At 35.0% G+C, this 17,277-nt stretch overlaps 1 protein-coding gene across 8 annotated transcripts in view; it reads right to left on the reverse strand.

Moving 5' to 3' along the window:
• SMARCC1 (SWI/SNF related, matrix associated, actin dependent regulator of chromatin subfamily c member 1) overlaps window positions 1–17,277 on the reverse strand; it is a 195,822-nt gene that overhangs the window by 127,565 nt on the left and 50,980 nt on the right. For all 8 annotated transcript variants that reach the window (XR_010024852.1, XM_063113542.1, XM_063113541.1 and 5 more), the window contains exons 6-7: window positions 12,704–12,773; window positions 835–904 (exon numbers count right to left, since the gene is read on the reverse strand). Coding sequence is in view for 7 of the 8 variants with exons in the window: in XM_063113542.1 (XP_062969612.1) it covers window positions 835–904; window positions 12,704–12,773 (140 nt within the window). In the remaining variant the exon portion in view is untranslated. The remainder of the gene's footprint in view (window positions 1–834; window positions 905–12,703; window positions 12,774–17,277) is intronic.

Genomic DNA, 17,277 nt, shown 5'->3' on the forward strand with positions numbered 1-17,277 from the left:
TGTTCAGTTTTTTTTAGGATTGACAATGATATAATTACTTTTTAAAAACTGAATGTTTATCTTTTAGAAATATATACTGAAAAATATATGACTGAAGTTGTATGTTTGGGATTTGCTTCAAATAATACGGAAAAGCAAGAAGTAGATGAGGGTGGAGGTGAAAGGAAACTGATCAGACCTGAAAAATTCACAATGAAGAGAATCTCCACTTGACATGACAAGAATTAAATGAACATCAAAGCAGTTCTACTGTAGGTTTAGGAAAATGAAGTACATGAAAAGTTATCCCTATTCCCATGTGCCCTGTAAGGGAATAATATTAAACAAAGACCGCCATTTTCACTAATATCTAGCTCTTGTTTGTAATATTCTTTATTCATATTACAAATACTGAAACACACGAGTTATATAAAAGCAGCAACAACACCAGGTAAATAAATTTCTAACAAGAAAAATTTCATATTAGACAAAATAATTTCACCCTTAATAGTTTGGCATGAGTAGTTTTTAAAAAAACAAAACTAACCAATCATAAAGACTAGAAAAAAATCCATTTCTTGAAGGAAACAAATCTAAATTAGCAGCATAATACCATATTGAAGAATTCTTGGCAAATGTATGAAAGATATCAGTTTTTTGAGATAAATAAAAACAAATGACTTCATTGAATTCTATAACTTAAATAAGAAAAAAGTCAATAAAAGACTCAATAAAGTGAGAACAATGACTAACACAAATCAACAAAGCTATCACTATTCAGAAAATAAAACAATATATAAATAAATCTGACTTGCTTTGGTCTTTATACCAGATCTCAGGGCACATCAACATTACCTGTCGGGGTAAAAACCCCAATGCACTAAAACCTGCTTATCTTTTCTCATCACCGGTCTCAACCATTCATCTGAAAGAGAAAACAGAAAAACAAACAAACAAAACCTTCAGTCAAGCTGACAAAATAATTGAATAAACTATGGTTTTGTCTTAATTGTTACTAGACTTTTTAATTTGCTAATAAGCTAAGAAAAAATTTTTTAGATTGAGGAATAAGAGTATTCTACCAGATTAAGAGTATTCTTTAATTGCCTCATACCTGTTAATTTAGCCCCTGCAATAAGAGTGTAAGCAATGTGATCACATGTTATAGATATTCTTCGTTCAGGGCTCCTTTCAGGTGCAAATTGTATATGAAATGACCTTACTGATTTTAATCATAGTAATTACCTCTACATTTCAGAACTGGTTATTACGTGCTTCTTTGGCAGTTTGAATTTAGCTTAGAAAACTTGTTCCTAGTTGTAAGAAGTAAGTTCTGAAGTAGTCCCCTTTAAATCAAAGACACAGCAAAAAAAAAAAAAAAAAAAAAAGCAAATCTAAGTAAATTAGTTAGGTAAAATTGATTTTTCAGTGTCAGTTTCAATGAGAAATGGCCCCAACTTTGTTAACTAAAGCTATGAAGACCTCACAGACCTATACTCTTTTTGAAGCACCCAACTGCTCACCTTACTGTTTTGAAAGTGAAAAGGAAAGGAATCAGGCCCTGATCCTTAACCTGATATCCCAACATGGCCAAGGAAAATAGGAAGCAAAAGGGCCACTGGACCTTTCTGAAACCAAACTATACAAACTAACCTATCCTGTTGGAATGTCTTGGCTTTCTAACTAATAAGAATTGCCTTTTATAATACTGAGTCTATCTTCAAAGACTGTATGCTTTTCAGTGGGAATGAAAAAAGAATACCCATACTAATCACAGATGACTTTGTCAGAAAGAAATTTTGGCACTGATTGCCTTTTTAAAGTTTCCCGATAGCAGAAATAACTGAAAGTATGTAACAGATGTAAGCTCACACACTTCCCAGATGTTCTAAATTTATACCCAGGAGGAATGACTGAGTGACAAAAGAGAAAAACCAATGCCACTGAAAGAAGAATTTATTATTTATATTTTCCAAGAGAAGGGAACACAACACAGAGCCTCAGGAGAAGCATTAGAATGGTCAGGGGGCAGAAGAGAGGAGCAAGGGGAAGCCTAAGCTAAAGCCTTTATTAGGGTTTTAGTGGGAAAGGCAAGACAGGGCAGAGAAAACAGTTTAGGATTGGCTAGTTTAAATAATGCAGGTGGGCACTGGGACACAGAGATTGTAACTGCTTAGTAGCTGGCCCTGTGATGATTTAGGAAAGGGGAAATACTGGCTTGGTGGGTGAGAGTTAGATAAGGACAAGGTTGGGGCTATATAGCCGGGATTGGTTGATTTTGCTTATGAAAGACCCATTCCCATGCAAGTTGTTATTGTCTTCAGGAATTAGCTGGAGCTCGAGGGGCAGTCTCTCCACAGGTCTCCAAATGCCAAAGCATCAAGAATGCAAAAAATATGCAGTAATATAATTGGCCCTGTGATGAATGGATGGCAAATAAACAAATAAGAGTATCTAAGAAAACACAATAAAAACACCAGAGATGATCATAAGCTACCCAGAACAAATTCCTAAAAAACACAATTTCATGAGTAAAAATTAATTCAAGATCAGAATATATAAATCTTAGTCTGCAATAATGAAAAAACAAATAATCCACCTTAAAAATGAGTAAAGAACCTGAAGTACAAATAGCCAAAAAGCACATGAAAAGATGTGTGGCATTATTAACAGTAAGGGAAATGTAAACCAAAACCACCAAGAGATACCACCTGACACCCACTAGCATGGCTAATATAAAAAGACAGCTACTAACAGTTGTTGATGAAAACGAAGAATAACTGGACTCTTCACACAATGCTGATAGGATTATAAAATGTTGCAATTTGAAAAACAATTTTGGCAGTTCCTCAAAATGTTAAATACAGAGGTCCATACATCTCTGCAATCACGTTAGGTATACAAACAACAGAATTGGAAACGTGTCCAATACAACAACTTGTATGTGAATGATCATACCAGCATTATTCATAAATGTCCATAACTTTTGAATGGATAAACAAAATGTGATATAGCCACACAATGGAATATTATTTGGCCATAAAAAGTATTGAAATACCAGAGAGTGACATCAACCCCAGACCTCAATTCCCTACAAAAACACTGATGCAACAAGAACATATGGTCCAAAAACTGAGAGAACTCAAGAAACCAATTAAGAAGTCACAGTACCCCAGGTAAGATCTGTGAGAAAAATGGAGTTAGTTTAGTCAGACCCTCTCGCCTCATATCTGGCTGGGTATGATTCAGCACATCCGTTGTAAACAAGTTATGTAAGAGTGGTGTTACTGCTCAGGTACACCCACATACTCCTTGCCTCGTTGCCACTATTGTGTACTTTCAGTATATAAGACAACAGCTTCGAACCACTGGCGGGGGAGCTCACATGTGAAATAAAGCATATCTATCCTGTTATCGGCCGCCATAATCTTTTTTTCAACTACTTCATTCAGGACCTGCACAGGACAGGGTAGAAGGATCTGTGATCCAGCCCAACAAATCAAACTCAAGAATAGCCACATTAAAATAGGTAAGAAAAGCTGTTTCACATCAAGCACAATAGCCCTTCCTCCAAACCACAAAGCTAAGGAGGACCAACGGGAAAAGACCAGCACATGGCTTCTCTTTCAAAAGGGAAAGAGAAAAGTGAAATCCATGTCCAGTGTTCTGGTTTTTCGTGGGGGTTGCCCAAGAGACTGGTTTCTGTCTCACCTAATTTGAAGCACTAATGGGAAACCAGTATACTGTGGATGTATGGGAACCAAGGAGAACAAATGAGAGCTCAGCAGCTTGATTCACAGCCACAGAACCTGCAGTACTGCAGACAGACACCAGAGGGAGAAAAAGATTATTAACTTCTGATAAGAAGCCTGCAGACCTCTCTAATTGAGAAATTACATGCACAGGACAAGAGAAGGTGCATCCCCAGAAAAAGTTTGAAGAACCCCTAGAATCACTAGCCAGTCTGATAGTTTCTGATAAGGTCTGATAAGATCTTCCCCTGTACAAAGCCATTTAGTATAAACTGTAAGAGATGGTTGTTTTTTTCAAATGAAGAAAACACAAGAACAATTTTTTTAAAAAGGCATAAGAAAAACAGCAGAACAAGGCTTAACTAAACATCCAGAAACTGACTCTAATGAAAGAGAAATCTATGAATTACCTGACAAAGAACTCAAAATAATCATTTTAAAGAAGCTCAGTAGGCTACAAGAGACCACTGATAAACAACTAAGAAAAAAATCAGAAAATGGGGCATGAACAAAATAAGAATATCAACAGAGATTTTAAAAAGAACCAAACAGAAATTACAGACCTGAAAAATAATAACTGAATAGAAAACTTCACTACAGGAGTTCAAAGGAGACTTGCTTAAGCTGAAGGAAAAATCAGCAAACTTGAAAACAGGTCATTTGAAATGAGTGAGTCAGAGAAATGAAAAAAAAAAAAAAAAAAAAGAAGAAAAGTGAAGAATGCTTAAGAGATATGATATCATCAATCAGACCAATATTCATACTATCAGAGCATCAGAAGAACAGAATTCGTTTTTTGAAAAGATCAACAAAACTGACAAGACCTTAGCTAGACTAAGAAAAAAAGAGAGATTACAATAACAAAATCAGAAGCAAATGAGGAGCTATTACAACTGATGCCACAGAAATGAAAAGAATTATGAGCAGTTAGTACGATCAGTTAATTATAGGGCAATAAATTAAATAACCTAAAAAAATAAATACTAATATCTACGAAAAATATTAATAGATATTAATAGAAATTAATTTCTATTAAAATAAACAGAAATTAAATAACCTAAAAGAAATAAATTTCTAGAAACATACAACCTACCAAGACTTCAACATTTAGAAATAAAAATACTGACCTATAGCTAGTAAGAAAATTAAACCAGTGATCATGAACTTCCCAACAAAGAAAAGCAGAGGACCAGATGGCTTTACTGGAGAAGTCTATCAAAGATTTAAAGAAGAATTAATATCAATCTTTCTCAAACTCTTCCAATAACTGAAGAAAAGGAAACTCTTCCAAATTCATTTTACAAGGCTGGCATTACCCTGGTACCATAATCAGACAAAAATACAAGAAAACTACAGGCCAATATCCCAGATAATTATTCATGCAAAAAACCTCTATAAAATACCAGCAAACTGAAGTCAGTAACACAATGGAAGGATTATATACCATGACCAAGTTGGATTTATTCCTCGAATGCAAGGATGTTTCAACACGTGAAAATCAATCAAGGTAATATACCACACTGACAAAATTAAGGAAAAAAACACATGATCATGTCAAACTAATGCAGAAAATGCATTTGACAAAATTCAACACCTTTTCATGATTAAAAAAACACTCAACAAACTAGGAATTAAAAAAATTACGTCAACATAATAAAACACCACAACTAACATCACACTCAATGGTAAAAAGCTAAAAGGTTTCCCTCTAAGATGATGAAAGATGCCATCTCTCCTCACTTTTATTGAACATAATACTCAAAGTCCTAGACAGAGCAACTAGGCAAGAAAAAGAAATAAAAGGCATTCAAACTGGAAAAAGAAAAAGTCAAATTATCTCTACTCACAGATAACATGATCTGACTCCAACATCAAACTGCTGTTACGACTAATACATAAATCCAGCTTGTAGCTGCAGGATACAGAGTCAACACACAAAAATCTCTTTCCTTTCTATCCACTGACAACGAACAATGTGAAAAGGAAATTAAGAAAACTATTTCATTTACAATACCATCAAAAATAATAAAATACTTAGGAAATAAGCTTAACCAAGGAGGCAAAAGATTTATATACTAAAAAGTACACAATGGTAGCTTTAAAAAATTATAGAAGACACAAATAATTGGAAAAACATGCCATGTTATGCACTGGAATACTTAATATTGCTACAATGTCCTAATACCCAAAGAAATCTTACAGATTAAATGCAATCCCTACCAAAACCCCAATGGCATTTTTTGCAGAAATAGAAAAAAAAATCCTAAGATTCATATGGAATCTCAAAGGACCACAAATGGTCAACACAATCTTAAGGAGAAAAAAAAAAAAATGCTGAAGGCCTAACACGTCCTGATTTCAAACCATGTAACAAAGCTACAGTAATTAAAACAGTATGGTATTGGCATTAAGACAACCATATAGACCCATAGGACAGAACACAGAGCCCAGAAATAAACCCTCATTTATATGGTCAAATGATCTTCAACAAGGATGTGAAGACTTCATAATAGGGACAGAACAGTGTCTTCAACAAATGATGCTGGGGAAACTAGATATCCACTAACAAAAGAATAAAACTGAACCCTTATCTTAACTCAAAAATTAACTCAAAATGGATTACAGAACTAAACATTAGAAACCATAAAGCTCCTAAAAGAAAACATGGTATTCTCCTTGTGCAAGCTTCATGACAATGGATTTAGCAATGATTTCATGGATATGACATGAAAAGCACAGGCAACAAAAGCAAAAATAAACAAGTTGGTCTACATCAAACATAAAAATTTCTACCTCAAAAATGGAAACAATCAACAGAGTGAAAAGGCAACCTACAGAAGGGGAACACATATTTATAAGCAATATACTGGATAAGGGGTTAATATCCAGAATATAAAAAGAACTCCTAAAACTCAACAACAAAAAACAAATAATCTTATTAAAAATGGATGAAGGATGTCAATAGGTATTTCTCCAAAGAAGATATACAAAATGGCCAACAAGCATATGAAAAGATGCTCAACATCACTAATAATCAGAGAAATGCTAATCAAAACCACAATGAGGAATTGGCCAGTTAACTCACTTGGTTACAGCATGGTGTTGTAACACCAAGGTCAAAGGTTTGGATCCCTATACCAGCCAGCCACCAAAAAATAAGTAAAACAAAAGCTTATACCTGTTAGGAAGATAACTATCAAAAAACCAAAAAAAGAATGAGTGTCAGCAAGGATGCAGAGGAATTGGAATCCTTATGTACTGTTGGTGTGAATGGCAAATGGTGCAGCAGCTATGAAAAATAATGTATGGAAGTTTCTCAAAAAATTAAAAATGGAGGTCAAAGGTCTAAATCCCCATACTGGCCAGCCAATCAATCAATCAATAAAAATGGAATTACTATATGACTCAGCAATACCACTTCTGTGTATATACCCAAAAGAATTGAAAACAGGATCTCAAAGAGATATTTGCACACCCATGTTCACTACAGCTTTATTCACAATAGCCAAGAGGTAGAACCAACCTAAATGTCCATCGATGGGTGGATAAAAATGTGGTATGCACACACAACAGAATCCAGGCACATGCTACAACACTGATAAAGCTTTAAGGACATTGTACTAAGTAAAATAAGCCAGTTATGGTCTGACCTGTTCCAGGCAGCCACCAAAAATGGAAAGGGAGGAAGGGAGGGAGTGAGGGGGTGAGGGAGGGAAGAAGGAAGCCAGTTACAAAAACACATATACTGAATAATTCCACTTATATGAGGCATTTAAAGTAGTCAAACTCTTAGAAACAGAAAGGAGAATAGTGATTGCCAGGGCTGGAGACAGAGGGGAAAGAGGAGTAGTTGCTCAGTAGGTAAAGAGTGTCAGTTTTGCAAGATGAAAAGTTGCACAATAAGATGCAAATACTTGTCACCACTATTAAAAACGATTAAGTTTTATGTTATCTATTTTTTACAATAAAAAAGGAAAGTATTGATACTTGCTACAACATGAATAGTCCTTAAAAACATTGTACTAAATGGAAGTGAGACACAAAAGGCCATACATAGTATGATTTCATTTATATGAAATGTCCTGAACAGACACATTCACAGGGTAAGAAAACAGTCACGGACTAAGGGGAGGGGAATGGGGAGTGTCAAGGTTTGAACGTCCTGGCCAAAACTCATGTTAAAATTTAGTTGCCAGGGAGGGGGGAGAAAAGAAAATTTAATTGCCAAGTTAACGGCAGGGGAGGTGGGAACTTTAAGAGGTGGTTGGGTCATGAGGACTCTGCCACCATGAATGAATTAATACCATTATAGAGGGAATGGATTAGTTATTGCAAGAAAGGGCTCCTGATAAAAAAAATAAGTTATGCCCCCATTTTCGCTCTGTCTCGTGCGCTTGCTTCTGCCTTCCACCATGGGATAACCTTCACCAGATGAGGGTACCATACTCTTGAACTTTCCAGCCTCCAGAACTTGGAGTCGAATAAACTTCTTTCCTTTACAAATTACCCAGCCTGTGGTATTTTATTACAACAACAGAAAACGAATTAAGACAGTGAGTGAGTGCTAATGGGTATGGGTTTCTTTTTGGGGTGATGAACTGTTCTGAAATTAGCAGTGATGTTGCACAACTCTGCAAATATATTAAAAACCATTGAACTGTGCACTTTAAAGGGGTGAATTTTATGGTAGGTAAATTACATCTCAATGAAGTTTTTATTAAAAAATAACAAAGGGAAAACATAGCTCAGTTAGAAAGTTGAAAGCCAATCAATGTGTATAGACAAAGAACAAAGAGGAAAACAGTATGGAAACAACAAATTAGCTCAAAACAGTGGAGCATTTAAAATACTGAATTTTTATTTGAATTGCTTCATCTTTATCCTATCAATAATTGTTCTGTTATTTTTAATTGTGATAAAATACACATAAAATTTACCATCCCAACCATTTCTTAAATTTACAGTTCAGTAGTGTTACTTATGTACAACCACACTGTTGTGCATCCATTCTCCAGCACTCTTTTCATCTTGCACAACTAAAACTCTATACCAATGGAACAATTCCTCATCTCTCTCTCCCTCTAGCCTCTGGCAACAACAATTCTACTGTCTCTAAATTTCACTACTCTAGGTACCTCACATAAAGTGGAATCATACAATATTTGCCATTTTATGACTGATTTATTTCACTTAGAATAACATCTTTAAGGTTCATCCATGTTATAGCATGTGTTAGAACTTCCCTCTTTTTTAAAGCTAAATAACATTCCATTGTACATATATGCCACATTTTATTTATGCATTCATCCAAATAACTTTAGTTAGATTTAAGCTATTTTCCTCTTCTTCTAATTAATGTCTTTTTTTTCTTACTTTATTTATTCTCTTATCTGAGGAAGTACATCTTTCTCCCAAAGCTGGTACTTCCATGTATGTGCTTAAAATGATCCCTCTGTCCCTTCCAGGTCTCACCAATATTACATGCTTTAGTTTACTATTGCGGTGCCCACAAGTACACTATAAAGCCACTAACTGAAAAGTATGCTCCAGGCCTCCTACTCGGCTGCATCCTCCACTTTCTTCTTCCTCACATACATTCTGAGAAAATGGTTATTTTCTACTAATTCTATAACTTGCTTTCACTTGCAATTTACTAGAATTTCATTTCCAAAATTCACCAATTATTTCCTAATCAATCCATATGCCCTTTCCCAGGCCTCACTTTGATTTCTTTTTTTTTTTTTTTTTTTTTTTTTTAAAGATGACCGGTAAGGGGATCTCAACCCTTGGCTTGGTGTTGTCAGCACCACACTCAGCCAGTGAGGAAACTGGCCATCCCTATATAGGATCCGAACCCGTGGCCTTGGTGTTATCAGCACCGCACTCTACCGTGTGAGCCACGGGCCGGCCTTCACTTTGATTTCTTTATGAACCATTCTGACTTGCCACTTGAATAATCTCCTTTGTTCTCCTGATATAAGGGTTTATCCCATCCAATGATAAAATTCTTCCTCACTCAGCAATCTAATTCAGAGATTCCTCACGGGTCTTGATCTCTGACTGGTCTCCTTAGGTCACATATCCTAGAAATCAGCTCCCAGACAAATTTTCCTAATATAGCCAAAGTTGCACATTTCTTTTCACCAAAATCATCAATATTCTCTACCTCTCTCCTTCATCTGCCAAACACAAAGCTCTTTAAACCAAAACTCCCACCCTTAAGTCTCACTATCCTAAGACATAGGAGGGCACTTTTAAAAAGTTCATAGAAAGATCCATATTATTTTTCAATTATATTTTTCCACGAACTTTTTGAAGTGCCTTCATACACTCAAACTGTGCGTTTACTTTTCCTCAGATGGATTTCATCATTTATTACCTCTAGACGTTTTGCTTATTTTGCACCCCACCTATCACGCCACACTCAACATCTTACTAGTACCTAAAGGCCCATTAAATATCATTTATTATTTTAAATTTAATATAATCTGCATAAAAAGCATACTGAATTTTCTAGAGTTTTACAACACAGCCTTTAACACAGCCTTTAGTATGTTCTTATTGGTAGTATCATCATCTGCATACATATCTGAAACATGTACATGTAAGGGGGGCCCAGCACAGGGCTTAGCATAGAGAAAACATTTACTTCACAGCCAGAAGGTAAATCCTACAGTGTGTAGAATCATGCCTTATAGAAGGGTACTTCAAAAAGTTCATGGAAAGATTTATTATGCTTTAATCCTATTTCCCCATGAACATTTTGAAGTACCCTTGTATTTTATTTTAAAAAATAAAAACTTCAAATATTTTAAAAATTGAATTTAAGTGCTATCTCCTGAAAATTACTCTAACTACTGATGCCAAGCAAACATCAGAATGTAGTAAAACTAGCTTGTATTAAACAATAGAGAAGCACAAAACTGTAACAACATACAGTTCAAATCATACATAAAATGCAATTCTTTCAAAAAGTTCACAAACAAGGAGGGGTTGACGGGTTAGCTCAGTTGTTTACTGTGCAGTGTTATAATACCAGGATCAAGAGTTCGGATCCCTATACCAGCCAGCTGCGACAAAAAAAAGCAAAACAGAAAACAAAACAAAACAAAAAAGTTCACAATCTAAAAGTTTTATACCAGCCACACTGGCGTTGAAGAGCTGCCAAAAGAATCAGTATTCTAACAAACACAGCTGTCTACCAACTCCATCTAGTGGAAACCAGTTGCTATTACCTAATAGGATAAAGTTTGATAAAACACCAATTAGCTATGAACATAGAGTGAAGTTTCTCACTTTATAAAAGAATTAAGCAATGGTTTCTTAGATTTGACACCAAACACAGAAGTGATCACCCTCTCCTCTCCTCTCTGAAAAAACGATTAACCTTTTTGATCATTTTTAATGTCTGCAGGATCTGTGGTGATGTCCCCCCTTTTCATTCTCGATGTTATTTGTTCTTTCCTTTTTCTTCCCTTAATTTGCACCAGAATTTTTTTTTTTTTTTTTTTTAATACGTGTCTGGCCAGTGAAGGGAATTGAACCCTTGACCTTGGTGTTACAAGGCCACACTCTAACCAACTGAGCTAACTGGCTAGCCCCAGCAACAGGATTTTAATAATCTTATTAGTCTTTTCGGAGAACCATTTCTGACACTGATGAGCATCTCACTATTGTACATTTTCAGCTTCATTAATTTTTGCTCTTTTCTGTATTAATTTCCTTTTTTCTTTTTTTAGATTTAATTTACTGTTTTTTTCTTTATTTCTTTGAAAAGATGTTTGGAGCACTCATTTCCAGCCTTTCTTCTTTCCTGATATATTAATTAAAAGATATAAATCTCCCTCGTGGCACAGCTTCTACTGCATCTTACAAAATTTAATGTGGTTGTACTTTATTATTCATTTCATTATTATTCAGTTCCAAAGATTTTCTATTTCCATTATAATTTGTTTTACCCATGGATTATTTAGCAATATATTTCTTAATTTTCAAGTATATGGAGACCATCTGTTTATCTTTTTATTACTGACTTCTAGCACAACTGAACTGGTCAGGAAAAAAATACTTGATAGTGGGTAATCAGTCACTCAAATCTGATATAATTTGACTCCTCATATAGATGTCCTGCAAGGATATGTACTGCTTACCAGAAGACTTCATTGTTGCATCCCTAAAAATAAAAGACCCATTTTCACTCTAAATTAGTTAATATATATTGTGTTTTCCAATTCAATCCTTTGAAAAATTGGTTAGCATAAGTCAGTTCCTGTAGTTTTCTGATGAACTCTGGCCACTGAAAAAAAATCAACTTTCAGAATAACAGAGCTGAAGATCAGAAACTGAATCACTGTAAATTCACCGAACTACTATCTAACTGTTGGGCCCAGTTTAGACAGCCAGTAAGCAGTCTTTTTCCTTAAAGATATTCCCCTATCTTGCAACTTCTCTTAATTTTCAGAACACAAGAGACATAGCAAACATTAACAAGGTTAATACGTAAAACATAACTAGACATAACAACCGGATAATGATTACCAAGAAATAAACGAATAATGGTTAGAAAGTTGGACAGCACAAAATTAGTTTGCTTAGCTCAATTAAGCATGATAAAAAAGGCACAATTCTTTATTAAAGAAAATTAAAAACCACATATTTAAATAATCTGTGTAATTTATTTAATACTTAAGAGTCTCTTTAAGGGCCGACCCCGTGGCGCACTCGGGAGAGTACGGCGCTGGGAGCACAGCAGTGCTCCCGCCGCGGGTTCAGATACTATATAAGGATGCCTGGTGCGCTCACTGGCTGAGCACGGTGCAGCCGGTCACAAAAATGACAACAACAACAGCAACAACAAAAAAAGAGTCTCTTTTAAAAAGCTGGCTATATTGCTTAAAATTCTGCTGATATGATATAAAAGCCATATGATGCAACGTACGAGTTTACCAGTCCTTAACCAAAAACTAACTTACCATCTTCTTGTGAAGATGGATATGGATAAATGTGGTGGGAAGCTTTTGACTTTTCATCAGTAAATGTTCCCTGGAAAGAAACAGTAAAAATAAGATTAAAACAAAGAACATGACAAACAAGGTATGCGATGCCAGACACAAAATTCATAAAAATTATAAAAGCAGTTTTACTTATATTTTAAGACTATGATATATACACACATTATAAATATTTATTTATATTTAGTCCAAGAAAGGAATAGTGATTAACAACAAAAAAAATCATCTACAAACAGTTTATATTGCTGTATAGAAAAATAATACAAATTACCTCTTAGCTAATTCTCTTTATATCTCTCTCTGGGTATCCTTACCAGTAATATGGGTAGCTCTAACTAATTCTTAAAATTAACTCAATTTCATCACAAAATATTATTATCTGAAGTGAATCAATGCAGATTTATGGCCTTCGGCCAAAAGCTAGTGCTAAATTCATACAGTATGGAACATTTATATTGACTTTTAGCATGTATGTATACTACTGATGTTAAAGTTTTAAATCAATGTTACAACACTCACTCATATAAAAACTGAAGTAAAATTCTGACTAGGCCATGACTAGAACACCAGATACAGTCTAGAATATGAGTTGGAAGCCATTTAGATCAAAAACTGCTCATTTTAGAGACGAAAAGAATGATAAGAACTCTTAAAATCAAATCTAAGTACCACCTTAATGCATTTCCTAAATTTTCTCTTTGACAATAAGTATTTACAAATTATTTCAATCAGAAAAACATAATAATGCTTCCCCTGGGGAAAATACTGAAATTCAAAAATTTAGAGCAGCCTAAGGATTAATTAATTGCCTCATAAGATAAGGAATTCTTAATCACTAGAACTGTTGGAGCACATTTTTGAACAGCCATTAGAGAGGCTGAAAAGAGGGTAACAATACCCAATAAGTGTGAAACAACGACAAAATAGCACATTGTTTAAAACCGTGGCCTCTGGAGTCCATCAGACAGGCCTGGGTTTAAATCTCAGCTCTGTCATTTACTACTTGTATGATATGGGACAAGAGTTTTTATGCTTCAGTGTCTTCAGTGAAATGAAATAGTAACAGTAACACCTGTATCATAAGAATTTTGTTAGTACTGAGTGAACAGACGCAATGAGCTAAGAATAGTGGCAGGAACACCATAAGTGCTCAATCAGTGTGAGTTAAAAATGCTTGAGTAAAGACCTGATCATAAGTATTCAATAATGGTATAGCAGTCCCCACTTATCTACAGTTTCACTTTCCACAGTTTCAGCTACCTGAGGTCATCTTCAGTCCAAAAATATTAAATGAAAATCTCCAGAAATAAATAATTAATAAGTGCATAATTATGCCCCACTCTGAGTAGCATGATGAAATCTTGGGGCTGTCCTGCTCAATTTGGCCAGAACATGAATTATCTCTTTGTGCTGAGTATCCATGCTGCATATGCTACCTGCCCATTCGTCACATAGTAGCCATCTCAGTTATCGGAGAAACTGTTGTAGTATTGCAGTACCTATGTTCAAATAAATCTTATGTTACTTAACAATAGAACCAACGCAAGAGAAGTGATACTGGCATACTGTTATAATTGTTCTATTTTATTGTTAGATCTCTTACTGTGCCTAATTTATAAATTAAACTTTATCATAGGTATGTACGTATAAAACACAGCACATACAGAGTTAGGTACTATGTGTAGTTTCAGGCATCCACTAGCATCTTGGAACATATCCCCTGAGAACAACGGGGGACTGCTCTACTATTATTATTAGCTCGTAAGGGCTCTTCCCTAAGATTCTATGAAACAAGCCAGACCCTTACTTCCCTCTGAAGGGTATTCCTAAAAACAATCACTAAGTCAGATTACTTAGGAAATATGACAGCTAAATATTTAGCATAAACTGTAGGGAAATATACAAACTCTTTCCAGCATGATTTTGTAGCTATAAGTGTAGGTAATTTCAGCAGTTAATTTATTTCATTTCTGCCCTCTTAACATTCCACATGTAACTAAGCTACACTCCACAGTCACTCCAATAAACAGGTACTCCAAAAGAGAAAAGAAGGTTAAATGATCTGTTCAGTCATAATACTAGTAAAAAGAGAAAATGGACTTTATACTGATAGCATAATTATATTACCTTTCTCTTTGACAGGGATGTCATATATAAGAGAAAGACTGAATTAAATCTGCAATTGCAAGTGGTATTAGAAGCATTCACTTTCAGAACATGCAAGACATTTTACTAAATGCTAAAACAAAATTCAACTGGCAATCTCATTCACAGCAAGAAAAAAATAAAAAAATATTTCATGCAGCTTCTCGACCAATCCTGAGAACCAATAAAACTTTGTCACATAAATGTTTCAGAAAACCATCTTCGGGCCAACCCCGTGGCTCACTCGGGAGAGTGCTGCGCTGGGAGCGTAGTGGCGCTCCAGCCGTGGGTTCGGATCCTATATAGGGATGGCCGGTGCGCTCACTGGCTGAGCGTGGTGCAGGCGACCCCGAGCCAAGGGTTGCGATCCCCTTACCAGTCACAAAAACAAAAAAAAAAAAAGAAAAAGAAAATCATCTTCTACCTGGGCCTCCTCAGCTAGTTTATCATGTTATGGGTTTGGTTACAGTTTAGCCACATGTAATCACAAAGCTTCATGCAGTAAATACCCAAAGTCTCTGCCTAAAATGAAGTTAGAGGAAGGAGGTTAATATATCAGAAGATCCCTGATGAACATAGATGCAAAATTCTGAACAAAATACTAGCAAACCAAATCCAGCAGCACATTAAAAAGATTATTCTCCACGATTAAGTGATCAAATAGGATTTATCCCAGGGATGTAAGAATGGTTCAACAGACGCAAATCAATAAACATGATACATCACATCAACAGAATGAAGGACAAAAACCATATGATCAACTCAATTGACACAGAAAAAGCATCTGATTATATTCTACATCCCTTCATGATAAAAACCCTTAACAAATTAGGTATAGAAGGAACATACCTCAACATAATAAAGGCCATGTAGGACAAATCCACAGCTAATATCATACTAAACAGGGAAAAGCTGAGAGCTTTTCCTTTAAAAACTGGAACAAGACAAGGATGCCCACTCTCTCCACTCTTATTCAACATAGTATTAGAAGTCCTAGCCAGAGCAATTAAACAAGAGAAGAAAATAAAGTTCATCCAAATTGGAAAGGAGGAAATCAAATTGTCCCTGTTTGTAGATGACATGATCTTATATATAAAAAACCCTAAAACCACCCCCCAAAAAACTCTTAGAACTGATTAACAAATTCAGTAAAGATATAGGACACAAAATCAACATAAAAAAATCAGTAGCGTTTCTATACATCAATAACAAGCAATATGAAAAAGAAATCAAAGGCTAACTGGTTAACTCAGTTGGTCAGAGCACAGTGTTGTAACACCAAGGTCAAAGGTTCAGATCCTTGCACCAGCCAGCCATGAAAAACAAAAAAGAAATAAAGAGAGCAATCCCATTTGCAATACCTACAAACAACAACAACAACAGAAACCTAGAAATGAATTTAACCAAGGAGGTGAAAGATCTCTACAAGGAAAACTATAAAACATTGATGAAAGAAATTGAAGATGACACAAACAAATGCAAAGACATCCCATGTTCATGGATTGGAAGAATTAATATTGCTAAAATGACCATATTACCAAAAGTTATCTACAGATTCAATGCAACACCCTATCAAAATACCAATGGCATAATTTACACAAATTTTAAAAAATTACAAAATTCATATAGAACCACAAAAGACTGTGAATAGCCAAAGCAATCCTGAGCAAAAAGAATAAAGCTGGAGGCATCAAACCACCTGACTTCAAAATATACAACAAAACTATAGTAACCAAAAGAGCATGGTACTCACATAAAAACACACACATAACCACATTGTATATCGACAAAATAAAATTAGGAAAAAAAAGAAACACACACATTAACCAATGGAATAGAATAGAGAACCCAGAAATAAAGGCATATATTTACAGTCAACTGATTTTCAAAAAAGGTGCCAAGAATATTGACTGGAGAAAGGACAGTCTCTTCAATAAATAGTGCTGTAAAAACTGGATATCTATATGCAAAAGATTAAAATTAGACCCCTCTCTCTCACCATATACAAAAATCAACTCAAAATGGATTGAACAGTAAAATGAAAGACCAGAAACTATGAAACTACTAGAAGTAAACACAGGAGAAATGCTTCAGGACACTGGACAGGGCAAAGATTTTATAAAGAGGACCTTGAAAGCAAAGGCAACAAAAGCAAAAACAGACAAATGAAAGATTATATCAAACTAAAAAGCTCCCTCACAGCAAAGGAAACAATCAACAGAATGAACAGACAACCCCAGAATGGGAGAAAATAATTGCAAACCATGCATCCAATGAGGGATTAATATCCAGAATATAAAAGAAATTCAACTCAACAGAAAAAAAAATCTGATTTAAAAATGGGCAAATGAGCTGAACAGACATTTCTCAAAAGAAGACATACGAGAGAA

The sequence above is a fragment of the Cynocephalus volans genome, chromosome 11 (assembly GCF_027409185.1).
Source record: "Cynocephalus volans isolate mCynVol1 chromosome 11, mCynVol1.pri, whole genome shotgun sequence".
In the NCBI taxonomy this organism is placed as follows: Eukaryota; Metazoa; Chordata; class Mammalia; order Dermoptera; family Cynocephalidae; genus Cynocephalus; species Cynocephalus volans.